Source organism: Canis aureus, chromosome 3 (assembly GCF_053574225.1).
Source record: "Canis aureus isolate CA01 chromosome 3, VMU_Caureus_v.1.0, whole genome shotgun sequence".
NCBI lineage: Eukaryota > Metazoa > Chordata > Mammalia > Carnivora > Canidae > Canis > Canis aureus.
Window position 1 is genome coordinate 72,522,786 of NC_135613.1, and position 25,887 is coordinate 72,548,672.

Genomic DNA, 25,887 nt, shown 5'->3' on the forward strand with positions numbered 1-25,887 from the left:
AAAGTTGGGTTAATACCTTTGTTAAAAGTCTGACCAGACAGTTTAGGGGATGATCCATGGGTCTCATTTATTTATATTATGTACAGCCCCATTTAATGCAATTAATGAAAAACTGAATCTCCTCTTGGGGTACCTAGGTGGCGCAGTTGGTTACGTGTCTGACTCGACCTGACTTCAGCTCAGGTCCTGATCTCTGGGTTATGGGATCAAGCCTCACATGGGTCTCCATCCTCAGCTTAGAGGTTGCTTGAGATTTTCTCTCCCTCTCCCTACCCCTCCCGCTTGTGTACTTGCATGCACGTGTTTTCTCTCTCTCTCAAATAAATACATAAATCTTAAAAAAAAAAAATTGTCCTCTAAAGAGATTTGGTATCTTGCAACGTCCTCAAAACATTGAGTTCTACCTTCCTATACATATTACTATGAGATACAAATGCTTCTGACTTGGGTGTCCAGAGCTCTCTTCAAACCTCAGAATTTAAATTTTTGATGGTCCAACGTGTGGGATAGAGAAACACAGGATGCCTCCCTACCACACACTGGGACTCTGCTGCTACCCTTATTTATCATTTTTCCACATGTATTTAAACACTGACAGGTGCATACAACTGGGATCTGAGCTATAGAGATTCCCATCAATATTCTTCAATGGCTCATACTACATACTATGTTACAGAACATACGATGGATTCACAATAGAGAATTCCATATTCTGATTTCAAAACCACTCTAAATTTTCTCAGGTGTAAACTGGGGGTACTGAGGATGATGAAGGAGTAGTACTTGTGTCAGAGGCAGCAGCGATGATAAGAGCAAGCAGTACTTACACTCTTTGGAGCATTTAACAATTACTCTTCTCTCTCTTACACCTCACATCAACCCTAGAGGGAAGGTACCATCATCACTGCCATTTAGAGATGGTAAAAAAGAGGCACAGAGAAGCCAAAAAAATGTGTCCAAGATCACATGGAAGTCAGATTTCAAACCACACAGTCTGACGCTTTAGCTGCTGCCCTTAACCACGCGCTATGCTGCCTCTGGACTGTGCAGAGCCGTGGGCAGGATTCAAACCCCTAGCCACTAATTTGACATCTAAGCCAGTATCATCTCTTGCTTAGACTACTGCAAAAGTTTCCTAGCCAGTCTTTCTGCTTCTACTCTTGCTCCTTTACAATCTGTTCTCCATGGAGAAGCAAAGGGTATGCTTCTAAAACAAAAATCTAGGTTCATACCACCTTGCCTACAACTCTCCAATCTCTTCCCACAACCCAGAGAACGAAGTCCAAAGTCCCTGGCCCACAGGCCCATGTCTCTTCCTCTGGCCTCACCTCCTGCCACACTCCCTCTGGCTCACAGAGCTCCAGCGACACCGACATTCTCTCTGGACTGCACACGCTTAGCACACTCCCACTGGTGGCCTTTCCACTTGCTGCTCCTCAGACCCTCACGTGGCAGCTCTTTGTCACTCAGGAGAGAACTTAAATGCCACTTCCTCAGAAAGCTCTTCCCACCTCGTCAATCTAAAGTGGGCTCCCGATCACCCTCTCTTCTACCACATGAATTTCCTCCACACAAACGACTTCTTTTGAAGCCACCTGATTTACTTCTTTATTGTCTAGCTTCCCCACCACAATGTAAGGCCTGTGTCTCTCTCACCGATATTTCCGGTACCAAACCTTCAATACCAGAGATGATCATACCTCACCATCATACCTTGTAGGAGCCCAATCGATAGCTGCTGAGTATATGAATAAATATTTATTGAAACTCTAATAAAAGATTGTGAAACTGCTTTTTAAAACTCTAAAATTCTGAGGTGGGGGTGAGCAGGTGGAGGAATTGGGGAAGGGAACTAAAAGGCACACATTTCCAGTTATAAAATAAATAAGGAGGAAGCAACGTACAGCATTGGGAATGCAGTTAATGACAGTATGACGTCACATGGCCACAGGTGGATGGTAGCTAGATTTTTGCGACGATCATGCTGCAAAATATATGTATATATACACACACACACACATATATATATACATACACATACACACACACATATATATATATGCTGAATCATGTGGTACGCCTGCTACCACAGTGTTGTATGTCAGTTAGGTTTCAATTTAAAAAACAGATACTTAAAAAAAGACTATAGAATTCTCTGTAAGATACAGGTTTTAAAACTATTTCCATTTCAGGACATTGGTCTTGAAAATAAAACTGGCCAGTGATGATAGCAGTAACCAATCAGTGCTAATTTTAAAAGACTTTTTATGTCTAAGGCACTGTGCTTAACAACTTTATTTCATTTACTCTTCCCAACAACCCTAAATTAGCTTCTATTATTAGGCCCCTGAATAAAAGAAGCAAGTGAATGTGCTCAACATTGCAAAGTAATGTCAGGGCTGGTGCTGGAGAGGAAGGCTCCTGACTAACCTTAATACATCCTCATGTGGACATAAATCCTGTTTGATCTATTTTTCCAGAGTGAATTCAGCTCTGCAACCCTACAGTTTCTGTAACATGTGGCAAACACCATTCTAAATCACTGTATGAAAAGGGATACAAAGAGTAATTAAGACAATGTACTCAATTTTAAATTTATTCTTACTTAAAAAAAAAAGATTTTATTCATTTATTCACGAGAGACAGAGAGAGAGGCAGAGACACAGGCAGAGGGAGAAGCAGGCTCCACTCCGGGAGCCCGACGCAGGACTCGATCCCGGGACTCCAGGATCGCGCCCTGGGCCAAAGGCAGGCGCTAAACCGCTGAGCCACCCAGGGATCTCTGAAAATGTTCCTAATTTAAGAAGTTACTACAACTGGGGTGCCTGGGTGGCTCAGTTGATAAAGCATCCGACTCTTGGTCTCAGCTCAAGTATTTATCTCAGGGTCATGAGGTCAAACCCTATGTTGGGTTCCACGTGGGCGCATGGAGCCTACTTTAAAAAGTTGTTTAGTTGTAGTACTAAAGACCCCCAGGTACAGAGGAGGTCTGGGGCTGGTTGGAAGGTGGTGAGAATTTTGTTGGAGCCTCTAGATGGCGCCCTTCTGTTTTCTTTCAATTCCCACACAGCATGTTAGTGTATAAAAGGTAACCACGTCAGTCCTCAATCAGATGACCAAGGCAGAATGACGTTCAGTTACAGGCTGCTTTAAAACAGGATTTTCAAGGCAATTTCCTTAAAAACAAAAGAAATGAACACCAATATAATAAGCCTTGCTTAGAAGATGTAGCTAGTTTGATTTTAGGATCTGAAATCTTTATTCAGTGATCCTTAATCATGATTTGGTTTCAGATGCCTTGAAAACTCTCCAGAAAAACACAAACAAGAATTTATACATAAAGGGATGCCTGAGTGGCTCAGTTGGTGAAGCGTCTGCCTTCAGCTCAGATCATGATCTTGGGGTCCTGGAATGGAGCCCAGCATCGGGCTCCTGCTCAGCAGGGAGTCAGTGTCCTCCTCTCCTTCTGACACTTCTCCCTGCTCGTGTGTGCTCTCTCACTCTATCTCAAATAGGTGAATAAAATCTTTGAAAAAAAGCATTTATACACAAAAATTTGCACGTAATTTCTGTTCAAGGGGCCCCCCAAACCATGCCATTGATTCCCCTGATGTCTACAGGTCCCAGGTTAAGGTCTCCTGGTGGCAGTGACAATACCTAGGAGATAAGTTTCTATCCTGTATGGCCTCCATAATATCCTGCATGCAAAGGAAAGAAATCTCACGCTTTCCATGTGTTGCACAGATGGTAAAATATGACAAAATGCAGAAAGCCAGATATTATCATCAACTCATACTTCCTAAGTGTCCTACATAGCTCATGAAATTAAACTCAAGCTAGATTTGAACACACCATTTTACATAAAATATGGACACAGGGTGAAAACAAAGGTAATCGATGCTCCCAACCCAATACCACAAAGCAACCACGGGACAGTCAATTCAAATGAATGGGAGGAAGCTAGGGCCTCAGATGAAAGGCTACATGCATCAACTTTTCCAATTGCCAAGGACTCTATTTTCACTTCGGCAATAGCCGATCCCTGGTTCCCTCCCTCTGCTAGGGCATGAAACCGAAGCGCTTTGGGCCGTGCAGGAATAGTGTGCTCTGCCTGCATGTGCCAGAGGAGCCAGCAGCTACTTCAGACGCCGCTTTCATCTGCTCCGCACACGACGCCAGGCAGTCTCTGCAGTGCAGATCGCCACGGCCCTGAAACTTGATCTGCCACCAGAATGCTAACTAGAGGATGCACAGCTCGGGCGGGCCCTGCCCTGTGGCGCTGACAGGCCTTTGGAAGGCTCTGGAGAGACAGAACTGCCATAAGGCCAGGCCCTAAAATGGGAATTGCATTGAGACCACCCGTGTAATTCCATCTAAGAGGGCCAGGTCTTCAACACCTTTTTTCTTGTTGAAACTTGATGATAAACAGTTTTTCTTTTAAGAGTTAGAAAGCATTTGGCCTGGGTCGGGGGCAGAGATGGGGAGAAGTAAAGGATGAGGAAGGGGAATTAAAACCCAACTTCAGATTCACCAAAGACAAGTTGACAGGAGTTTGGTCTCCAGTTTCCAGGCCACAAGGAGAAATGAGCAATTTCAGAATTTCCAGACTCAAAGTTTGAGACCATGGCCCTGAAGATAGGTTAAAGGCCAGGAGGCAGATTTATCTTGGAGAAGAGAAGGTATAGGTCAGCAGCTAGGGGCATACTGGGTGTTCTTCAACTATGGGGAGGCTTCTTATAAAGAAAACAAAGGGAATTTATACTATGCTGTTCCAGGGGCCTGAATTTGAGATCATTAGAACATAATAAATTCAACTTAGGACAAATCTTTCTAATTGTTAGAGTTGATCCATATTCCTGGGTCAGAGTGTTAGGGATCTGAGGAGGGGCCCCTTGGGGAAGCGAGAGCGACTGTCCAGTGGGCAGGGCCATACCTGTGGCATGGCTAATTTTATGCATTTTATAGATCAGTGTTCTGAATAAGAGTTCACTTGCAAAGTTAAGTCCAGAAACAATATCCTGGATAGGATGAACTCCTCGGTCCCCTCCAGCTCTGAAAACCACATAACTGTGAAAAGGGAATGATCTGTCCTGGGAAATGGTGTACTTATTATCACTAGATAATCACTTATTATCATTAGCATTCAATCAGAAGCTGACGTTTGAGAGTCATCAGAAGGGCTCCCAGCATCACGTGAGGAAGACAGAGAGTCCCGTAAGGACAGAGACTGTGTCAGCCTAAGCTGTGTACCCTGGTGCCCACCACAACACCTGATAGGCTAACACGCTCTCCAGAGGCCAGTGAGAGAAGTACTGGATGGCATGCTGCTACAATTCCTTCAAACGTTCCTCAGCGGTTCCTAAGAATCCACAACAGAGTAAGCCTTTTCCTTGCTTCCAACCAGGAAAACCACACAACTATCCTTTTACAGAAAACTGGGATGTGGCAGTGTGTGGGGGCAAAAGCCCAGATCAGACAGTTTCCAGGGCTTGCCCTCGTAGCTTTAGAGTTCTCTGCCTCACACAGTGGTACTTACTCACTGATCTTTTCTGAGGCAAAATACAGAATAATCTGTAAATCAGATTACCACTTGGGGCGAAATACATATCTGCATGTGGGCAAAGCCTTAGCATCAAGATTATGTTGCAAAAAAACCAAAACAACTCTTAGCAGATAAGTCTTCTCCATAAACCCTGTGGATTTGATTGAAAGTATTAGTAATATATCCTTACCATGTTAACAGAGAGTGAGACAGAAAAGAGCAAAAACACAACATAGGGAAAGAGCTAATGAAAGATTAATAGAGTAATTCCTTCAAAAATATTACTTAATAATAATTACTAACATTTATTGAACATTTATATGCTAGGCAGAGTACTAACCCCTTCAAGCTAATTAAGCATTAATTCACACACCAACCCCTATTACCATCACACCCACTTATTTTATAGATAAAAAAATTAAAAATCAGAGAAGTTAAGAAACTTGACCTGAGAAAGAGATTAGGGCCAGGATACAAATTCTGGTCAGTCTTACTCCAAAGCCAGAGTCTGTAACCCATATAGCACCTAAAATAAATTAATTCTGGATGTTTTATGTAGTAGCTAGCATATCTTTTAAAAAGCAAATCAAAGGGTGTCTGGATGGCTCAGTTGGTTAAGTATCTGCCTCTGGCTCAGGTCATGATCTCAGGGTCTTGGACCTGAGATCCAAGCTTCTGGATTTGGCTTTCGCTCAGTGGGGAGTCTGCTTCTCCCTCTCCCTCCATGTGTGCTCTCTCTCTCTCTTTCCCTCCCCTCAAATAAATAAATAAAATCTTAAAGAAAAAAAAGCAAAGCAAATGGATTTTCCTTTTCTGATGATCAAATGCCATATAATCTCCCAGGTTCCATCGCCCTAGAGCCACCTACAAGCCATGTTCAGAAAAAAGTGGGCTACAAACTAGCTAAAGACAATGTTAAGGGGGATAGTAGGTTGCACTGCGAGGAACTGAGAAGGCACAGACATCAGGGTGAGTATTAAATGCACCAGCGAAGAGCGAACCCAGGGGACACAGCAGGCTGTTGGTGCTGATGGTGGCAGACGGAAGGCCAGAAACAACAGGGTTCCTCAATCAAGGCGCCACAGAAGAGAAGAAGTGGGCAGAAATCTGGGGAACTGAGTCATCAGCATCTTCAGGCTGATCCTATGATGGAGCGAATGGCAATTGTCCCTTAGGTCCTTCATGTGATGCCAAAGGATGAGGACATGGCAAAGCAATCATTTTCGGCTCTGTGGGCAGAGGAGTGGTCTGAAAGGAATTGAGTCATAGATTCTTTCTGACCACATAAAACTGCTCTGAGCTGAGGAAACAGAAGACATTTGTGTGCCAGGAGGCATGGGGAGAATGCAAGGAAGGGGCAATTGGTCAGGAAATTCTTGTTCCTTCCAGGTGCTTGGAAGAAGGGTACGGTCTGGTGTCTCATGTGAGTAACATTCCAGTTGATACTAGGTGTGTTCAAAGGTAATTCCAAAGAGTTATTTTCAATAAGGTTAACAAACTTCTTAAAATACTTAATTCCCAAGCAATTCAAATTTCAAAGAGGGGTCTATTTCTTCTCCAATCTCAAAATCCAGAAAGGAAGCAAAAATAAGTTGGCTATTAAAATCTCTAATAGAGATTCCTGGAAAACAAATAACCTTAATAATATTCTGTTACCCATTCACCTTGCCTAGCTCGGGGAGCAGTCTGGGGAAGAACAGATACCATGAGAGCAGGCAACAGATGAATGGTCCTCAATGACAATCTCTGGATGGAGCAGTATGGCACCAATAAGAGTCTGTGCCCTTGTGTATATGTTCTGGACTTCATGAATGTCTATGTCTCATAGCTCCTCTTTAATCCCACCTGCATTTTCCCAAAAGGAAAATCATGCACCAAACATGCTGTTCTTCTTAATGAAAAGAAAATATAATCTGCCACCATGTCCTTGTCTAGTCATAATCATGGCTAAAACAGTGTGACTATTTTGTAGCATCATGATCCTATAGAAATAATTAAAAAGTCAATCAAAAACACATCAGAGGGGTTTTTGCCAAGATATCTTCCTTTGGTAAGAAGCTGGCCAGAGTTAGGGATCCTCACTCAGCCTGTAGACTAAGCTCCAGAAATGATGTTTTTTAAATACACCCAAGGAAACCCTGTCATTGTCAGCTGTCACCTAAGGTCAAGGCTACTTTACATAGTAACTATTTTAAAATCTAAACAAAGTAGACAAATGGTCTTGAAACAAGACATTTCTATGTATAAATAACATGCACTGAATGTGCTAGACTTACAGATGCATTCAGAGACTATAAATGTTAAATACAATCACACAAAATACAGGGGTTTTTTTGTCGTTGCAATGAAACTTTGTTATATTAGACAGTGCTGGAACAATGTTGCTGTCGGATTGGAAGACATGTACTTTATAAATTCAATTATGATACGTTACTGTCATGACAGAAATATATACACATTTCCAACTTGCAAGTTAGCTAATTAAGGGGGGTTATTGAAAGTACTAGTCAATACCACAGTTTTACACAACCAAAGAAAACACATAATCTTGGAATTAACTATACTGAACTTAATCTTCAGGAGTGTTGGCTGTAATAAGATTTGACTCATTAAAAAACAAGCATTGAGATCAGCTCCTCCTGTGTTAGAATGGCACTGAGAAGGGTAAAAAATCTTGTTTCAAAATCATTTGCTTTCAGTTCTTTAGGGGAAAGAAAACTGGGAGTCCCAGTACTGAAGTATTCAGTAAAATTCCTAGAAGGATGGTCCAACAGTAAGAGAACAGACAAGGAAATGGAGAGTTCTTGATTTAAATACAAATCTCAACAGCACTGGTTTCTGCAAATTATTATCAGAATGTTCTGGCATAAAAATAAAGCGTCTTATAACTAAACCTTGTGAGATGCTTCCTGGGGGAACACAGAGGCCAAGGGAACGTGGCTTGGCATGACTGAACCAATAAAGATGGGGCTGGTGAGAAAAGCTTCTCATGGTGAATGAATAAACTTAGGCTGAGAGATTTTTCTCTTTGGTTTTTAATAGTTTATCAGCCTTAGATAGACTGAGAAGAAAACAAGTATCTGGTCACCTCTCTCCATTTATTAGAAAAATAACACCTATTTCTTGAATGTTTCTTGTTTTCTATTTTTTCTAGGTGGCTGTGATACTTTGGAAGTAAGATTCAGAGATCACGAGTGCTGGCTTAAAGACCTCCAGCCCCGATGCGGAAGAGACCTCGGCAGGCTACTATGTTCTACTAGAAGCTGTCCAACTTGAAGTTCACATTTTTTAAAAAGAATGGTGTTGCCTGTACTGTTCTAACACTATTTGAGTATGTTTTCAAGTCCTACTATCAATCCTTAGAGTAGAATACAATTCTGGCTTAGTTTTGCTCCACAGTCCAATAGATAGTGGATATTCTGTTTTCAGTACATAATTGATGTTGATGGACAAAGATAGCTATTTCAGGATTTTCTTGATACTTGAAATAACTTGGCAGGTATTTCTTGAGAATTAAAATACGATCAAAGACAGGTGGTTTCTGAAGCCAGACTGCTAGTGTCTCAATCTCAGCTCTGCCCCTTCCTAGCTGTGGGATTTGGAGTCCATCACGTCTTGATTTTCCTGTCTATCAAATGACAGAGTAGCCTACTTCATAGGGTAGTTCCAAATATAAAACAAGTTAATGCAACAGTGCCTGGCCCATTGAAAGTGTTCAATAAATGTTAAGTATTACCCAAATCTCTGGAGTCCTTCCACTTAGAATTTTCCCCCTTTCTCTATTTTTCCTCCGTTGGGCTGCCATAAGCTCAGAGACAGTCTGCTTACAAGGGGCAGTAATAAATAAGGCAGTAAGCTACTGTAATCTCCTGTCCCATCACCTTTATACAAAGTGCTTTTAGCCAAGCAAGATGCTGTGTGGTTCTTGATGAGTAAGCCAATCAGGGCAGAGATACTTGCATCAGAGTACAAGCTTTTTGGCAGAAGCTGCATAGTACAGTCTCCATCAGAAGCATTATGGAAGCCTGGGTCTTGTGTTCCCAGTGATAAAATGCTTACGCAGTATTACAATTAATTAATGCACACTGAAGTCTAATCAATAAGGACTCAAAAATATTGTCCACATGAGATCTCTCTGCACTCATTGTCATGGCAGTTTTTCCACTGTAAATTAATTTTCTTTCAGTTAAATGAATGACTGATCTTACAATATTTGCTATCAGGTAGTATAATTGGTGAATAAGACAAACTAGGCTTTAAGAAATAGACATCTGGAGGTTTTAAAAAACATACTGATGGGATGTCTGGGTGGCTTAGCAGCTTAGCATCTACCTTCAGCTTAGGGCCTGATCCTGGAGTTCCAGGACCAAGTCCCACATCGGGCTCCCTTTGAGGAGCCTGCTTCTCTCTCTGTCTATATCTCTGCCGCTCTGTGTCTCTCATGAATAAAGTTTGCATTAAAAAAAAAAAAAAACATACTGGTAGTTAATGAGTTTGGTGCTCAAAAAATTTAAGTTGTTGGCTTCCTTCAGTGGGAGGGGGAGTCAGAGAAGGCACCCATCAACACCTGTGGTCAGGTGAGGTCTCATCTTCTGTAACAGCTCAAAACCCACCAAGTTTCAATTTTTAATTCTTCTCTAGTTTAGGCTCAAAGTTTTTACCTAACCACTCCAGGATGCTCTCAGAATTTTAATCCAAAAACACTGGTCTAGACCAAACTTATTTCACTTGAGATGTAGAAAGTCAAATCCATAACAGATCAAAACCTTTTTAAAACTAGAAGCCATATATATAACAAAAGCACCTAAAACCAGTGAATAATTTGGATCATGAGTGAATTGCCTATCTGTTTAATAATAAAACCCAAGAGTTTGATGTAAGAAAGATTCTAGGGAGGGAGTGATAATTCAGTTTTTCACCAAGAAATAATTACTGCATGTTTATACCAATACCAGGTGCTGTCAGGTTTTATGGGAGATGATGATGCACAGAATACAGTTCTGATATAAAGGAGCTTATATTCTAGGGGAGAGGGGAAGACATACACGCTAATTATAAAACTAGGTAGTACAAAATTGTTCAGCCTCGAAAAAATCATCTTTTAAATATACCACTATCTTCCAACTTGGAATCAGGTCTTTAATGGATCTCGGGATGTTGGTGGAAGGAAGCCTATATCAAACACACAAGGCGAGGCACAGAAATATCCACTAGCTGTGAGGACGCTTCATTCCACACATTACTGACAACAGAGAGTTTAGAATTCTTGAACTAACTGTGTCCATCTGTACAGCATGGACCCACACAGCTGCAGATATTCTGGAATTCAACTCCGTTAGAAGCAGCTAGAGATGGTGTGGCCTTATGCGTTTGGCCTCCCAAGTGCTAATTTAGAGAACAGCAGCTCTGCTGGAGCATCTAAATCCTCTAGGCAGAAAAATGGATCAACTAGGCTCAAGTCTATGACACCAGCCTGAGAAAAGAAAAGATCTGGCTCTTCAGGACTTTCTTCAATCCCGTATCTGCTGCAGCACAGGAAGAGCCGAGCTCACAGCTGGAAAGTAGCTAGCTCCAGCCTCAGAGTTCACTCTAGCTCTGCTGAGGGGCCACCGTGCCCAGAAACTAGAGGTGTAAGCAGAGAAGGAACTTGGAGACAGCCTGGAGGTTTCCTTCATGTGAACTTGAAACTTTATGGTACTATGAGGTCTGAGCTAGGAAAAGATTAGGCAGCTATATGAGTTCCTTTGCTCCTATGCCTTGTCCTTATGACGGCACTGTCTGCTGGGCCTTGGGGTTTAGGGCTGTGGTGTTAGGCACGGCCAAACAGGTGTGTCCCCGATGGCAGGAAAGCTCAGATGGCTAACACAGAACTGTCTACTCATTTCCTAGACTGGTGGTTTCTCATTCTCTGTACTTCATTTTATGAAAATGCTTATTCCAACTTACGAAATTACTTGTCTAAGACGAAAAAGTAAGCACAATTAGGGTAATAAGATTGACATTCTCTGAGTCTTTAAACTTTTGTGTTAAATTTTATTATAAATATTAGTTCTTTCTAAGTAGTTAAAATGCTATGTGGTTTATTTCTAGGCACTAATAGATAAATGTCGTTGATAGCATGATAGGCTTTTTTTACCAGCATCCACTATCTGAAGCCAGCTCTGGTAAGGCTGGAGTACCCATCTTTTGCCATGATGCAAGGGGACAGGGGTGGAGGGCAGGGGGAATCCAAGCTGCTCACAGGAAATACTGTGGACACTGGAAAAGCAGAGGAAGTGGTTTGTTTATCTGGCCCTTTCTTTGCAACAGTGTGGTGTCGTCAAACAAACACTGAATAAATGACTATGTTAGTCATTTATTAACTGTGTGGCTTTAGGCAAGTCAAATAATTTCTTTAAACTTCAATGGCAAAATGCTAAAATAGTATGTATCAATACCAATCCCAGAGAGTACAGTTATCCAGCTCAAATTAGATCAAGTATAGGAAATACTTTGTGAACTTGAAAGTTCTAAAGAAATGTAAATCACTATTACTGTTATTATTTGAAAACGAATGTACATTCTGGGAGAGTTTTAATAATTAGCATTTTAATGAAACTACACAGGCATTTGTTCATTCATTTAACAAATACTGAGTGCCACTAGAACGCAGGCACTTTCCTAAGCCCTGGGAATAAACTGAGCAGTGAACAAAAACAAAAGTTTACTACAGTCAAGAGGCAGTGGGCACATGGAATAGGGACACAATAAATAAATGAAGTCAGGCACTGGTACATGCCATGTAAAAAATGAAGTGGAGTTCGAAAGAGAATAATGAAGGGTAGTTGGGAATGGCCTCTCTGAGGGGACTTTTAAACAGAAACTTCAAGTAAAATGAGGAAGTAAGCCATATGGATATTTGAGGGAACAGGAATGTGTGTGCTTGGTGAGTCTGAGAAACTGAGGATGCCTCTGTGACTGGTGCTCAGAACCTGTGGTGAACAGTAGCAGGAAATGAGATGAAAGAGGCAGGCCAATCACGGCTATACCTTGTTGCCCATCATGATAATGGCTTTTTGAACTTCATTCTAAGTGTAAATGCAAACCATTGAAAGATTTTAAATAGCATTCTATTTACTATCTACTTACTATTTACTAAGTCCTGCTACATGCCAGATACTATGCTAGGCTCTAGACAACTGTGAAGAAACACACTTTATCTATATTTCTCTAAGCTCAGTCTGGTGTGGAAGATGTACAATAAAAGAAGTAATTACAATAAAAAGTTTGGTAAGTCTCATGATTTAAAAAAAAATAGCCCAGAGATCTGAAGACTGGTAGAAATTATCTTGATTCTTTTTCTAGCATGTGAGTTTCTTATTCAAGAATACAGGAGTGGGTGGAGTCGGGCTGGAGGAGGAAGAAGTATTCTGGGCAAAGGGAACCGCTCCACAGAACATCACTTGTTCCGGGAAGTGGGAGGAAGTCAGGCTGACCAGGTAGAGAAGGGGAGCTGGGGCTGCAGAGATGGTAGGCATCAGGTCATAAGGTATTCCTAGACCACTGTTTTTCAAACAGCAGTCATGACATCAATAGAGTAAGTTATAATCAGTAGGGGTTTTTAAAAATATTTTATTTATTTATTCATGAGAGACACAGAGAGAGAGGCAGAGACACAGGCAGAGGGAGAAGCAGGCTCCATGCAGGGAGCCTGATGTGGTACTCGATCCCGGGACTCCAGGACCATGCCCTGGGCCGAAGGCAGGGGCCAAACCATTGAGCCACCCAGGGATCTCCTAATCAGTAGTTTTTAATGTAACAGAACAAAATATATTGGAGTGTACTGCATATAATGAAGGCAAGTTTTGTTTTTAAAAAGCAACTTCTGTTCAGGAGTATGGATATGTGCAGGTTTCAGGTCACAGCATGAAACATTTTTTACTGCGGTCATGGTCAAAATGTTTAAAAGTCAGAGGCCCTGCCACATTAAGAAATGAACTTTAGCCTAGAGGCAAACCATTTCAGAAGCAAACCACTGAAAAGTTTAAGCTGAAAAATGGTATGATCAGATCTGTGCGCGTGTGTGTTGTTTATTTTAGAAAGATTCTTCATACAGCATGTGGAGAATGGATCAGGGAAGGACAAGACGAGAGCCAGAAACCCACTAGTTGGCTATTTTTTCTCCTAGGCAAGAGCCATTATAGAAGTAGCTACATGAAAGGAGGGCTGAATGGACATGATCTGGTAACTGATCAGCTGTGACAACAGTGAGACAGAGCAATCAGGCTAGTTTCTGCCTTGCTCACATGGTAACGCCTGCCATTCATTCACTAGGATAGGCAACCAAGGATAGGGAGGGGAGAGTTAGTCAGTTTTGAAATGTTTCTATTGATGTGAATTCAAGACATAAAAGTGAAGTTGATCAGTAGCAATGGGTTGGCTAGGTCATCCTTCATCTCAGAGAAGAGGTCTGGGCCAGAGAGTTAACTGAGCGTTAATAGGGGACTGAACATCACAGTCCTCAATGAAGCCATGGCTGTAAGATGGCTCAGAAAGATGGTATAAAAAGAAAAAAACTTCAAGGGTGAACAGAGAAAAAGCAATCTGGCAGAGATGACTGAGAAGGTGCATCCACAGACACAGGAGGAAAACTGGAGAATGTAGTGTCTGAGAAACAGTGAGAAAAAAGTGTTTCAGAAAGTGGGGAGTGACTCCAAGATAAGAAAACACACAACCTGATTAAAAAATGGGCCAAACACTTGAACAGACAAGTCACCAAAAGACAGACAGATGGTAAATACACATATGAAAAGATGCTCATCATTATGCATCATTAGATAACTGCAAATTAAAGTAATAAGAAACCACTATGCATCTATTAGCACAGCAAAACTCCAAAGCAAAATATAAAATACTGGCCAGGATGCAGAGCTCAGGAACTCTTGGGAACTCTCACTGTTGGTGGGAATGTAAAATGCTGCGGCTACCTTGACAGCTTGGCAGTTCTTACAAAATTAAACATATTCTTCCATTTTATCCAGCAACCATACTTCCTGGTATTTAGCCAAAGAAGGTGAAGATGTATGTCCACACCAAAAACCTGTACATGGAGTTTACAGCAGCTTTATTCATCACTGTCCAAATGTGGAAGCAACCACGATGTCCAGAGGGTAAATGGATAAATGGGATAAAACAACATTAAAAAGAAATGAGCAATCAAGCCCTGAAAAGCCAGAGAGGAACCTTATGTGGATATTACTAAATGAAATAAGACTATACATACTGTAGGATTCCAACTACTATATATGACATTCTAGAAAAGGTAAAACTAGGGGGACCATAAAATGATCGGTGGTTACCAGAGGTTGGGGGAGTGGGTCAACAGGTGCAGAAGATTTTTAGGGCAGTGAAACTATTCTGTATGATAGTATAATAGTGGATACATGTCATCATATATTTGTGTAAACCCACAGAATGCACACCAAGGGTGAGGGCTAATGTAAACTATGGCCTTTGGATGATAATCTGATGTAGTGTTGATGTAGGATGACTGAATATAACAAATATTCTACTTTGGTGTGGGATACCGATCATGAGTAAGGCTACGAGTGTGAGGGAACATCGGTATATGGGAACTGGCTGCACTTTCTGTTCATTTTTGTTGTGAACCTAAAGCTGCCCTAAAAAAAAAAGTTTATTTATTTATTTTTTTTAAAAGAAAGAAAAGTAAGGAGTGGGTCGGTGCTAAGTGCTGCTGGACAGTCATGAAGATAAGCACCAAGGACACCCAGTGGATGATGACAGGATCACTGGTGACTGGCCAGAGCAATCCGCTGGCCCCAGGCTCTGCTTCCTTTTATAGTAAAATTGGGGATAGCTGTGCCTATTTCTTTTTGCTATTTTGCCTCCATTCCTTTTCTGTTGTAGCCACATGAATTAGGTTTGTCCTCCGGCCCCTCCACCAAAACCATCCTCCAATGTCATCTCTGTTCGTCACATTCCTGCTTCCCATGTTCAGCTCCCACTCATCTCTCACCTGGCAATTCCTCAGTCTCTCTTCCTTAAACACCTTTTCCCTTATTTTCTAGAACGGCAGACCCTCTGGCACACCTTGCTAGCAATTCCCGTGCCGATCATTCTTCATCTTCCTGATCTCTGACCATTAGTGTGGCCTGGAGATTAACTCCTGGTCCTCTTCTTTATAATCACTGCCTACAAAGTGATCTCATCTCAAAGCTGTAAATATTATCTATACTCTGATGATTTGTAAATATACATCCTTGGCCCAAAACTCTCAACTAAGCTACAGCCCTAGATTCGACTGCCTACACCAGATCTCAGCTGAGAGCTACAATGCACATCTCAAACTAAATTATCTAAAACATCTCTCCAAAATGTAAGCATTCTTCTCTAGCTGTTCCCATCTCAGTTAGCAATAAATTCATCCTTGCAGTTGGTCAAGCCAAAACTCCTGGAGTTTACCTTTAGTGACCCTTTCTCTCACATCAAATCCAGCATAAGTGCTGTTGGAACCAGACTGCCTAGGTTCAAATTCTAGTTTAGCCACTTCGTAGCTGTTTTATCTTGGGAAAATTGCTAAACATGTCCTGGCTTCAGTTTTATCACTTGTAACATGGAGGTGATAGACTTACAAATCTCATAGGGTTGTCATAATAACAAAATGAGTCAATGTTTATAAAATGCTTTGAACGGTGCCTGCCACAAAGTATGGAGTATCTCTTGAATCTGACCACTTCTTACCGTCTCTACCTCCGCACCACGTCTGGGAACAAGCCACGAGTATCTCTCATTTGGATTATTGCAAAAGTCTCTTTTCCTCTAGCCCCTAGCCCTTTTAACCAGCAGAGCAGCCAAAGCGATTTATTTATTTATTTATGATAGACATGGTGGGGAGGGGGGTGGGCAGAGACACAGGAGGAGAGAGAAGCAGGCTCCATGCCGGTAGCCTGACGTGGGATTCGATCCCGGGACTCCGGGATCGTGCCCTGGGCCAAAGGCAGGTGCCAAACCGCTGAGCCACCCAGGGATCCCCCGCCAAAGTGATTTAAAAAAACAAAATAAAACACAACCACCAAAATTCAAAGTCAAATGTTTTTGACTTTTTGTGTGTGTTTGAAAATTTTGATAATAAAAGTTAGGAAAAAAACAAAAGTCAGATTATGATATCATTCTTCTGTCAATGCCCTCTGATTCTTGGCATTTGGCTCATGGTAAAAACTCAGGTCTTTGCATTGAATGGGCCCTAAAAGCAAGCTCTCTCTCACCTCTCTGACCTTATCTCTCTTGACCCATCACCTCTTTCATGCCCAGAGGCCCCTGGCCTGCTCCTTAAACACTCCAGCACACTCCCTCCCAGGGATCTTTGCACTGGCCGCTCCTCCCAAGCTGGAGAGCTCATCCTTAGGCTGTGTGGCTCCTTCTCTCACCTTCTCTATGTCTGTGCTCACATGTCGCTTTTGCAGTAAAGGGGTTCCCTGGCTGTACCTTTGCAAATACTCTCCCACCCACCAGCCCTGACCATCTTCTCTATTTTACTTTTCATTTTCTTATTTTTTTAATTTTTTTAATTTTTTTTTTACTTTTCATTTTCACTCATCATTATCAGACACTCTATTAAGCCATTAATTCTAAGGAGACTTGAAGCAAATATAGAAAAAGGGTCTTCTATTCACTCTAAAATGCAATGTGCTTATGCTGTGTTGCCAACATGGGCCATACACTCTGTGTGCCATTCCTTAAATTGAAAATGTGGTTAAGCAAAATGAATGAGGGTGCTCACTGCACGGTCTCTAAGCTGCTCCTTTCTCACGTGCATAGAAAAGGTGATGAAACACTAGAGGTTCTGTGTATTTGGTGTCTGTCTAGAGTGTTACCTCTTTCCAAGAGCCACTTACTACCCCACCACTCACTCATTTAAAAAATACTTTTTTCTTTGAGTCTGGGGGATAAATGTCATGGAAGTAGGAAATGTAGCAGCAAGAGTGAGGTGCAAAGCCTGCCTCCATCCTGGGCATTTACCGCTCATCTCCGCAGGGCCCCAGTACGTGGAGATATTATTGTGAGAAAGGGTGGGAAAGGGGGCCAAAGACAGGGTGGAACAGGAATATTTATTGCCTTGCAACTCTATGATGGGCTGTTGACTCTCTCCATGGAATATTTAATGGAGTCTTCAGAGTAATAGCCTCACAAAACTACAGGCCATTCACAGATAAGGTAACTAAAGCTCAGACAGACTTGGCAACTGGCCACACAACACAAGTAGCTACATGCAGAGCTCGGCGCCAAACTCAGGCCACCTCAGACTGGGCCCCCTGACGCAACAGCCTGTACACTATGTTCCTAGAGATCCTTGCTTCTGGAGGCACCAATACAGCAAACTGGGGTAAGAAAGGTTGTTACGTGGGCTGTTTGTGCTCCATGACTCGATCCCCACAGTAAGTCAGCATGTCTAACTCCTATAAACCCAGTCACTGCGAGGTGCTGGTCACTCCCTTACCTGTGGACATAAAAAATGGGATGCGGAACTTCCCACTCAACACCCGGGCCCGCAGGTTCTGCAGTGTGCTCCCATCAAACGGCAGGGCACCACACACAAGCACGTAGAGGACGACTCCAAGGCTCTGTGTCCCAAACAGAGAGCACATACGATTAATCGCATCGGAGGAAACGAGAGGCCATTACAGTGTGTGTATGAAGACAATAGTGAGTCACGCACAAGATAATGGAACATGCTTTTTCTTCTTTCTTGGTCAGAAATAATATGGGGCATTGTCAAGGCCAATCAGCTTTAGGATAGCTGACATTCTTCTTTGCTTCTCAACATTAATTTTGGGCCACGTATCTAGAATTTCTCTCAGTACTCATCCTTTAGGGAGAAGGCAAGTGGCAACAACAGAAAGAATCTCTGTTCTTGGCCAGGGCACCCATCCAAGCTTGCTCTTGGGCTTGTTTTGCAGATGCAAAAGGGGGAAGTCTGAAATCTGTGGCTCAGTCCAAAAGAAAAGAGCTGGAGGAAAGGCTTTGCACATGGAATCGGGAATTCAAAGAACAGGAAGTCAAGGTCTCAAAGTGCATGCAGCATTTGGTGTCACCCAGGGTGAAGGCAGCTGTTACCAGCGCAGGATAAACACCCAGTGGGGGCTAAGAGAAGACAGTACATACCCAGATGTCCACCTTGGGCCCATCATATTCCTTTCCTTCAAAAAGTTCAGGTGCAGCGTAGGGAGGGCTACCACACCAGGTCTTCAGTGGCTGCCCGGGAGTGAACAGGTTACTGAAGCCAAAATCTAGAAAGACAACACACACAACTCATGTTACTAGCTTCTAGTCACCAAATAAAGGCTCTGGATCGTTACATTTGAGTATCAAATGTGAAAAAAGAACATTTGGAAACTCTACAAGCAGCCACTTGAACTGAACATAATAGTGAGAGGGAGACAAAGGTGACCTGGAACACAGAAGATCCCTGGTTAACTAAAAGTACGAGTAATGGGGGATCCCTGGGTGGCACGGCGGTTTGGTGCCTGCCTTTGGCCCAGGGCGCGATCCTGGAGACCCGGGATCGAATCACACGTCAGGCTCCCGGAGCATGGAGCCTGCTTCTCCCTCTGCCTCTCTCTCTCTCTTTCTCTCTCTCTGTGACTATCATAAATAAATAAAAATTTTTAAAAAAAAAGTACGAGTAATGGGGTTATGTCAGCAGAACCAATACCACTCCCTTTGGGAACCTCTGCCGGGTGAGCCAAGTGAGCCTGTTCCTTTCAGAACAGAAGTGACTTTGGGTAGTGATGTTAAAATCGTGTCAGAGTCAGTAACTACATGTAAGCCCACTCATCTGGACCCAGAATTTTCCTATCATTTTTGTTTCCTATGACAAACCCATTTATGACCATGGGAGGCACAGCGACTTGAAAATTTAGATAAAGTCGTGTTATTATCATGAAGGTGGCTTTTTCGAAGGAAAGGATAGGCGACTTAATTACACACTGAAACAAGAGCATCTACATTTAACTCCAAGTCCCTTTGTGCTTCAACTACCCCCCTACTTTTCTTCCCTTCTTGCTGTTTTAAGAGAGAACCGATGGGCAACAGGAGAGGTAAGGTGTGGAGAGGAATGCTCAGAAAATGAGCAAGGATGGCAGGCCGAAGGGACAGAGAGTTGTAGACTTCTGAATACTTTCATGTATGTAAGTATTTACACTAACAACTCACAACTCGTCAGGAGGCCAGCTCCCTCCTGCCCCAGGCCTACCACATTCCCGGCAGTCATGGTGCCTGAAAATGCAGAGTGACTCCCTACTCTCCCCTTCCTAGTTTTACGCCCCTTGATTATAATATAAGGGAAAGGAGGGGAACTGAGTGGGAAAAATTAGAGAGGGAGACAAACCACGAGAGACTCCTACCATGAGAACAAAGGGCTACAAAAGGGGAGGTGGGGGGTGGGTAACTGGGTGACCGGCACTGAGGAGGGCACTTGAGGGGATGAGCACTGGGTGTTACACTTTATGTTGGCAAATCAAACTTCAGTAAAAACAAATTAAAAAAAAAGACAACTCTGTCTCTATCTGCTATTTGCTTTGCTCCCTTCTTTCTTCTACATTACGTATTTTCTTGCAAGTTCTGTGCCGATTTTGCCTCTCTCTCTCCTTGTCCTAAGGCTGACTCTTCTGTTCCCATAGCTTCCATTATCATTTGTTTGGTAATAATTCTCCAAATTGCTATCTCTGGTCCTGGCTCCACTCCTGATATGAACTTCTAATATTTACCTGGGAAGAAAGAGCTCAAACTCACCATCTGGGAGCACTGGCGTTTCCCTGCTCCCTCTTATTTCCCATTCCAAAACTGGTAATAAAACTTTTTCTGCCTCTACCCTGTTCAGTGTGTCCCAAATCCATTTCCTTCCTTTTATTTCCACTCCTTACACCTCAGCTCATACTCATGTTCTCTGCGACCAAGGCTCATGCATAGCTCACTACCTCCAATTCATTTCTCTCTAGGCCACCCATTCACAGCGGGGACAGTCACGCAAATCATGTTGCGTTAACTCCTCACTCAAAAATACAGGTGGCTCCCACCTGCTCAGAGAACAGTGTAACCCTCTGAGCCATGTCCTCCTCTGGGCCCAGCCCACCCATCTGTCCAACTTCTCCCGCCCTTCAGCATTGCTAGCCTGCTCCATCCTCTGCTCACATGCCTGCCTTTGGCTGCTTCCTCTCTGTGCCATGCCTTTTCCTTTCTTTCCCACATTTGAAAGATCGCTCATTTCCAAGGTCCAGTCAAATATTACTTCCTGTATGAAGCCTTAACTGATTTCCACCACAAAAGGCTATGTCAATGGCTTCCTCCTCTGTGCTTCCGTAGCCCTTTCATTATACCTCTATACCCCAAATACTCTGTCGTATCTTACACTTAGTTGTGTTGTGTGCTTAGCCCCACTAGTAAGTAAACGGGAGGAGTACAGCAGTACTCACTGTTTTCACACAGTGCTCTCATATAGAGCCAGGACTCAAGAAAGGGTCACTGACTGAAATGGCAAGAAAATCCCTTGGCTGACCCTGTGACTTTCTGGCTCCTGGAGCCCTCTCATCCTTATAACGGCAGCCGGCCAGCCACTAGAGCCTCTACCTCTTAGCCCTCCTGCCTACAGTTCTAAAATTAACGTCATGATCACAAGGGGCTTAGAGGTCAGGGCCATTATTAGAAACATTTACAGCTACTTCTATAAGAAATTGAATATCCTTTCATCAACAGGAAATAAATGCCTCTTCTGTCAAGTCTTCCCTGATCTCCTGATAGCCTCTCTCTGTACCCCCCATTACCTTGTATTTCTCCCTTATTTTGGTTATTTCCACATATACATATCCTATTCTTCTAGCCCCTGAAATACACACTCTTTCTAGTTCCTTAAGAATGCCTTATTCATCTCTGACTCTCTCAGATTACCCAGTATAACAGAGTTTAAACACAATAGGTACTTAGTAAATATTCACTATGAATGCAACTGCATTTAAAGCTCCACCAATTTTTAAAAGCCAGTAACTTTAATTTACTAAAGTCTGTGTGCACTGAACCCTGTTAAGATTTTGCTTGCAAGAGTGAGGATAGGTTGTTAAAAATCCTAACAAATGAGATTCAGCAAAGCAGATGTCTTTGGGAATTTTCTAGAAAGAGGATCCGTAATTATTTTGTTTTATTATAATTGGCTTGTAGACTTCACAGATCCTTTTCCATGGCTGGCCTTCCTCTGCACCACGTGGAAGAGACGTGCAGATACTGTCTGTGATAACGGATGCACCTCGACGTTGGTGTGACCGGTAAGCAAATCCAGAAGAGAGAAACGTGGAGTATTTTGTATTTTGAATGGAGAACACAATAGGGCAACCAATTAATTAAAAGCATAAGGTTTTAAATTTTCCTAAAAAGCAGCTTAAAATATACAGGACATTTCTCATTTTGAACCATGGATGATCTACAATCAGTAACCTTTTTACCCATTTACTCTGCTGCGGAGGGGAAGGCACAAACTTAATGGCATGAGTGTGTTTATTCTATCTGCCAAACAGGAAGTCTTTACAAAGGAAACAATCTCAAAGGGAACCATCGTTAGTGGTGGCTATAAGCTTAGAGGTGCTGGTATGAGAAATGAGCACGCAACAATGAATGATATGATCAGGCCTGACAACTACAGGGATCCGCATCTGGGGATGCACCTGCTTCAACAGTGTGTTACAACCAGAGCGGTGGCTTCAACAGCTGGACTGATGACCAACAGCAAGATTTTAGTAATATTCAACAACAACCTCCCCCCCTGCCCCCGCCCTGCTTGCTCTTATTTCCTATTACAACCAAAAAATTCTCTAGTCTTGTAAACCAGTCAAGGGGTCTCCTGTAACCACTTCACATGTTGTTGCCACCCGTAACTGCACATTTAAGCAAAATCTGCCTCTCCTTGCCTGCTGTGACTTTATTTTTTCCCGTTAAAGCCAGCTTCCTCCAATGAATGATCCTGGGGTATCTCAATTCATTCTTTAATGTATCAAACCTAACAGAGTGTGACCCACCCTCCTTGTCCAATGCACACATCACTATAAATTCACAGCTTCACCGACAGCAGACGGCTGTCCTATCTTCCCTACTGGAACCTCCTCACAAGTATTTCACATCCGTCTTCAATACTGCTGTGCGGCTTGTAAGTTACAACTCTGGCTGGCTCATTGTCCATCCACCTATAACATAACTTACTTTCTGAAGATTTAAGTTACTGATGTGGGAGAAACCTCAAGTCATTCACATACTAAATCTGGAACTCATTTTGAGAATCTAGTTCCTTTTAATCTACACTCCAGGGACTGGCTAACGGAAATGGGAAGAATACCTCCTCTTTATCCTCTTAGCTGCTTACCTAGGAGGGGCATTTTGCTACACATTTTAAAAAGACTGGAGGGAAAAAAAAAATGAAAGCAGTTAAAACTCAAACCAGTCTACTTTGGGTTCTGTTGGTAGTTTTGGGAAGTAACTCCCTACTGCTGGGTTGTTTTGGAGGCAGCATGGGGCAGGTGGGGACACAGTCTCATCCTTGCTCCACATGTGGCCTGTTTCTACTCAGATTTTTGTTCACTATCCTTACTGAGATAAATGTCACATTCCATAAAATTCACCCACTTAAAAGTGTACTGTTCAGTGGCTTTTAATATATTCATAGTTGTACAACCATTACCTCAATCAAGTTTAGAACATTTTCATCACCCTAAAAAGAAACCCTATGCCCATCAGCAGTCAGCCCCCAATCCCCGCCCCCCCCAACTCTCCCACTGCTGAGCTCAGCCCCAGGCCATCAGTAATTAACTTTCTGTCTCTGTGAACTTGCTTATTCTGGATATTTCCTACAATATGTAGACTTTGTGTCTGGCTTCTTTTCCTTAGCATAATGTTTTCAAAGCTCATCCATGTTGTAGCTAGCATATATCAATCCAGTACTTTGTTCTTCTCTTTACCACTAAATAATATTCCATGATACGGTTATACCACATTTTATTTATCCACTCACCAGCTGACAGACATTCAAGTTAGTTCTACTTTTTAGTATTATGAATAATGCTACTATGAGCATTCTTGTATGTTTTTTGTGAGTGTATGTTTTCACTTCTTAGGGTGTATCTATCCCTATCTCTCTATCTATATATCTAGGAATGGAATCGCTAGGTCATATGGTATGGTAACTCCATGTTTAAATTTTTGAGGAATTGACCAAACTTTCATCCAAAGTGGCTGCCACACTTTGCATTCCTACCAATGTACCACTATTCCAACTTCTCCACATCCTTGCCAATACTTGTTACTGCCATTTTTCTTTTTAATTACAGTCATCCTACAGGGGTATGTGGTATCTCACTATGATTTTGGTTTGTATTTCCCTATTGGCTAATAATGTTGAGCATTGTTTCATGTACTTATTGATCACTGGTATATCTTCTTTGGACAAATGTCTACCCAAGTCCTCTGCCCATTGTTAGGCTGGGTTGTTTTTTCACTATTGAGCTGTAAGAGTTCTTTATATTCCCTGGATGCAAGTTCATTGATATGATTTGCAAGTATTTTCTCCCATTCTATGGAATTCCCCCCCCCCACTCTCTTTATTGTGTCCTTTGATGGCACAAAAGTTTTTAATTTGGATGAACTCCATTTTACCTAGCTTTTTCTAAGGTCACTTATGCTCATGGTGTCATATCTAAGAAACCATGCCTAACCCATAGTTGTGAAGATTCATCCCTGTGTTTTCTTTTATAAATAGTTATTTTTATTAATGCAATGAACACCAGTGAATCTACCACCCAAATACAAAAATATAATCCTGATAATTACTTACATCGAATCAAAAGCACCACCTGTCCCATTCCCTTGTCCTTTCCTAACCACTGATTTTCATCCTCTCTGCAAATCAGAATCACCAATACAGTTTTAGAAAATGTAGAGGGATCCACAAACCTCGCTTCAGCCTTACTGGATCTCCTGGAAATAATTTAGACATCTGAATGTAAACAAACAAAACATAATTCTTTCTGCAGAAGTTTGAAGACCACTCTTACTGGCAATGAGGAGTCAATGGAACTTTTAGAGAGAACAGGTGATACAGTAAAATTAACCTGAAATCAAGACTAGATAAGATGTGAGGTGAAGAGGAAGGCCTGTGATAAAGAACAAGTATTTTCAAAAAATACTTTGAAAAAAGACTGGACAGTACTAAGACAAGCTGAACACATGAGATAAAAAGGAGGGGAAAGTAGAGAGCATGACCATGCACGTCTGGCTACATGAAAGCCTAGAGAGTAGTAGTTGGTTTGGGAAGAAAAAAAATATTTTTGTTATATCTTGAGTTAAAGGAGGTGAGAAGAAATTCAAGTTGACATGTTCTGAGGAACTGAGTCATAGTATTGAATGGATAAGCATTTTTTTTTAAAAGAATAAGTGTAGAAAAAAGGATGGCTGGGAATTAAGGCTTAGAATGCACCCCAAAGTACTTCCTGCTCTCTAGGTGCAGGAAGAGAAAGAAGATGCAGCCAAAAGCAAACAGAAAGATCATTACAACAAAGAAGCTGAAACAGGAGAAAAGCACGTCAAAGAAGGAAAGGTGGTCTATAGTGAAATATAATGTTACCCAAGTAATTGTGACTGCGTCTTGGGGAAAAGTAGGGTGACATAATTACTCAAGATTAGAAATGGGATCATTCCCCCTCAGAATTTCTATTTGTCAGTTTGTCTTAATGAAATGCTACATTGTAGGACTGGGCTACAGACATAATCCAGATTCATTCTCAATTACCTAGACATCATACTGGGAGCACAATAAGGTATTTCTGACCATGTCTGAGGACAAGTAATAAACAACAGTTCTCAATTATCAGTTCAGTCAGGGTACCTAGAAAGGAGCCACCTGGCCATGCAGCTGAGTGGCATAACCCTGGAAAGAGTCTGGTATCTGGGAAAACCTAGAACTGGACTGGCCTGGTTTCTCTCAGAGCACTTTTCCCATTTATGCGGCACTCTCAATTATATAGGACAAAGGAAGGAGAAGTTTTGTAAAGGACCCTCTGTCAAGTGCTGTGTGACTGCCACGTATTTATTACTTCATTAAGATGAGCATTATTTTTGTTTTATGTCCGAGAAAGTGAGGTTTGTTAAGTAACATGCTTAAATTTGAAGTTTTTTAAAAAAAATTTGTTATTTATTTATGATAGTCAGAGAGAGAGAAAGAGAGAGAGAGAGGCAGAGACACAGGCAGAGGGAGAAGCAGGCTCCATCCACCGGGAGCCCGATGTGGGATTCGATCCCGGGTCTCCAGGATCGCG

General features: G+C 42.1%; 1 protein-coding gene across 9 annotated transcripts in view; it reads right to left on the reverse strand.

The window, feature by feature from the left end:
- SIK3 (SIK family kinase 3) overlaps positions 1 to 25,887 on the reverse strand; it is a 245,268-nt gene that overhangs the window by 32,313 nt on the left and 187,068 nt on the right. For all 9 annotated transcript variants that reach the window (XM_077893645.1, XM_077893651.1, XM_077893649.1 and 6 more), the window contains exons 5-6: positions 18,704 to 18,828; positions 18,039 to 18,162 (exon numbers count right to left, since the gene is read on the reverse strand). In XM_077893645.1, coding sequence (XP_077749771.1) covers positions 18,039 to 18,162; positions 18,704 to 18,828 — 249 coding nt within the window. The remainder of the gene's footprint in view (positions 1 to 18,038; positions 18,163 to 18,703; positions 18,829 to 25,887) is intronic.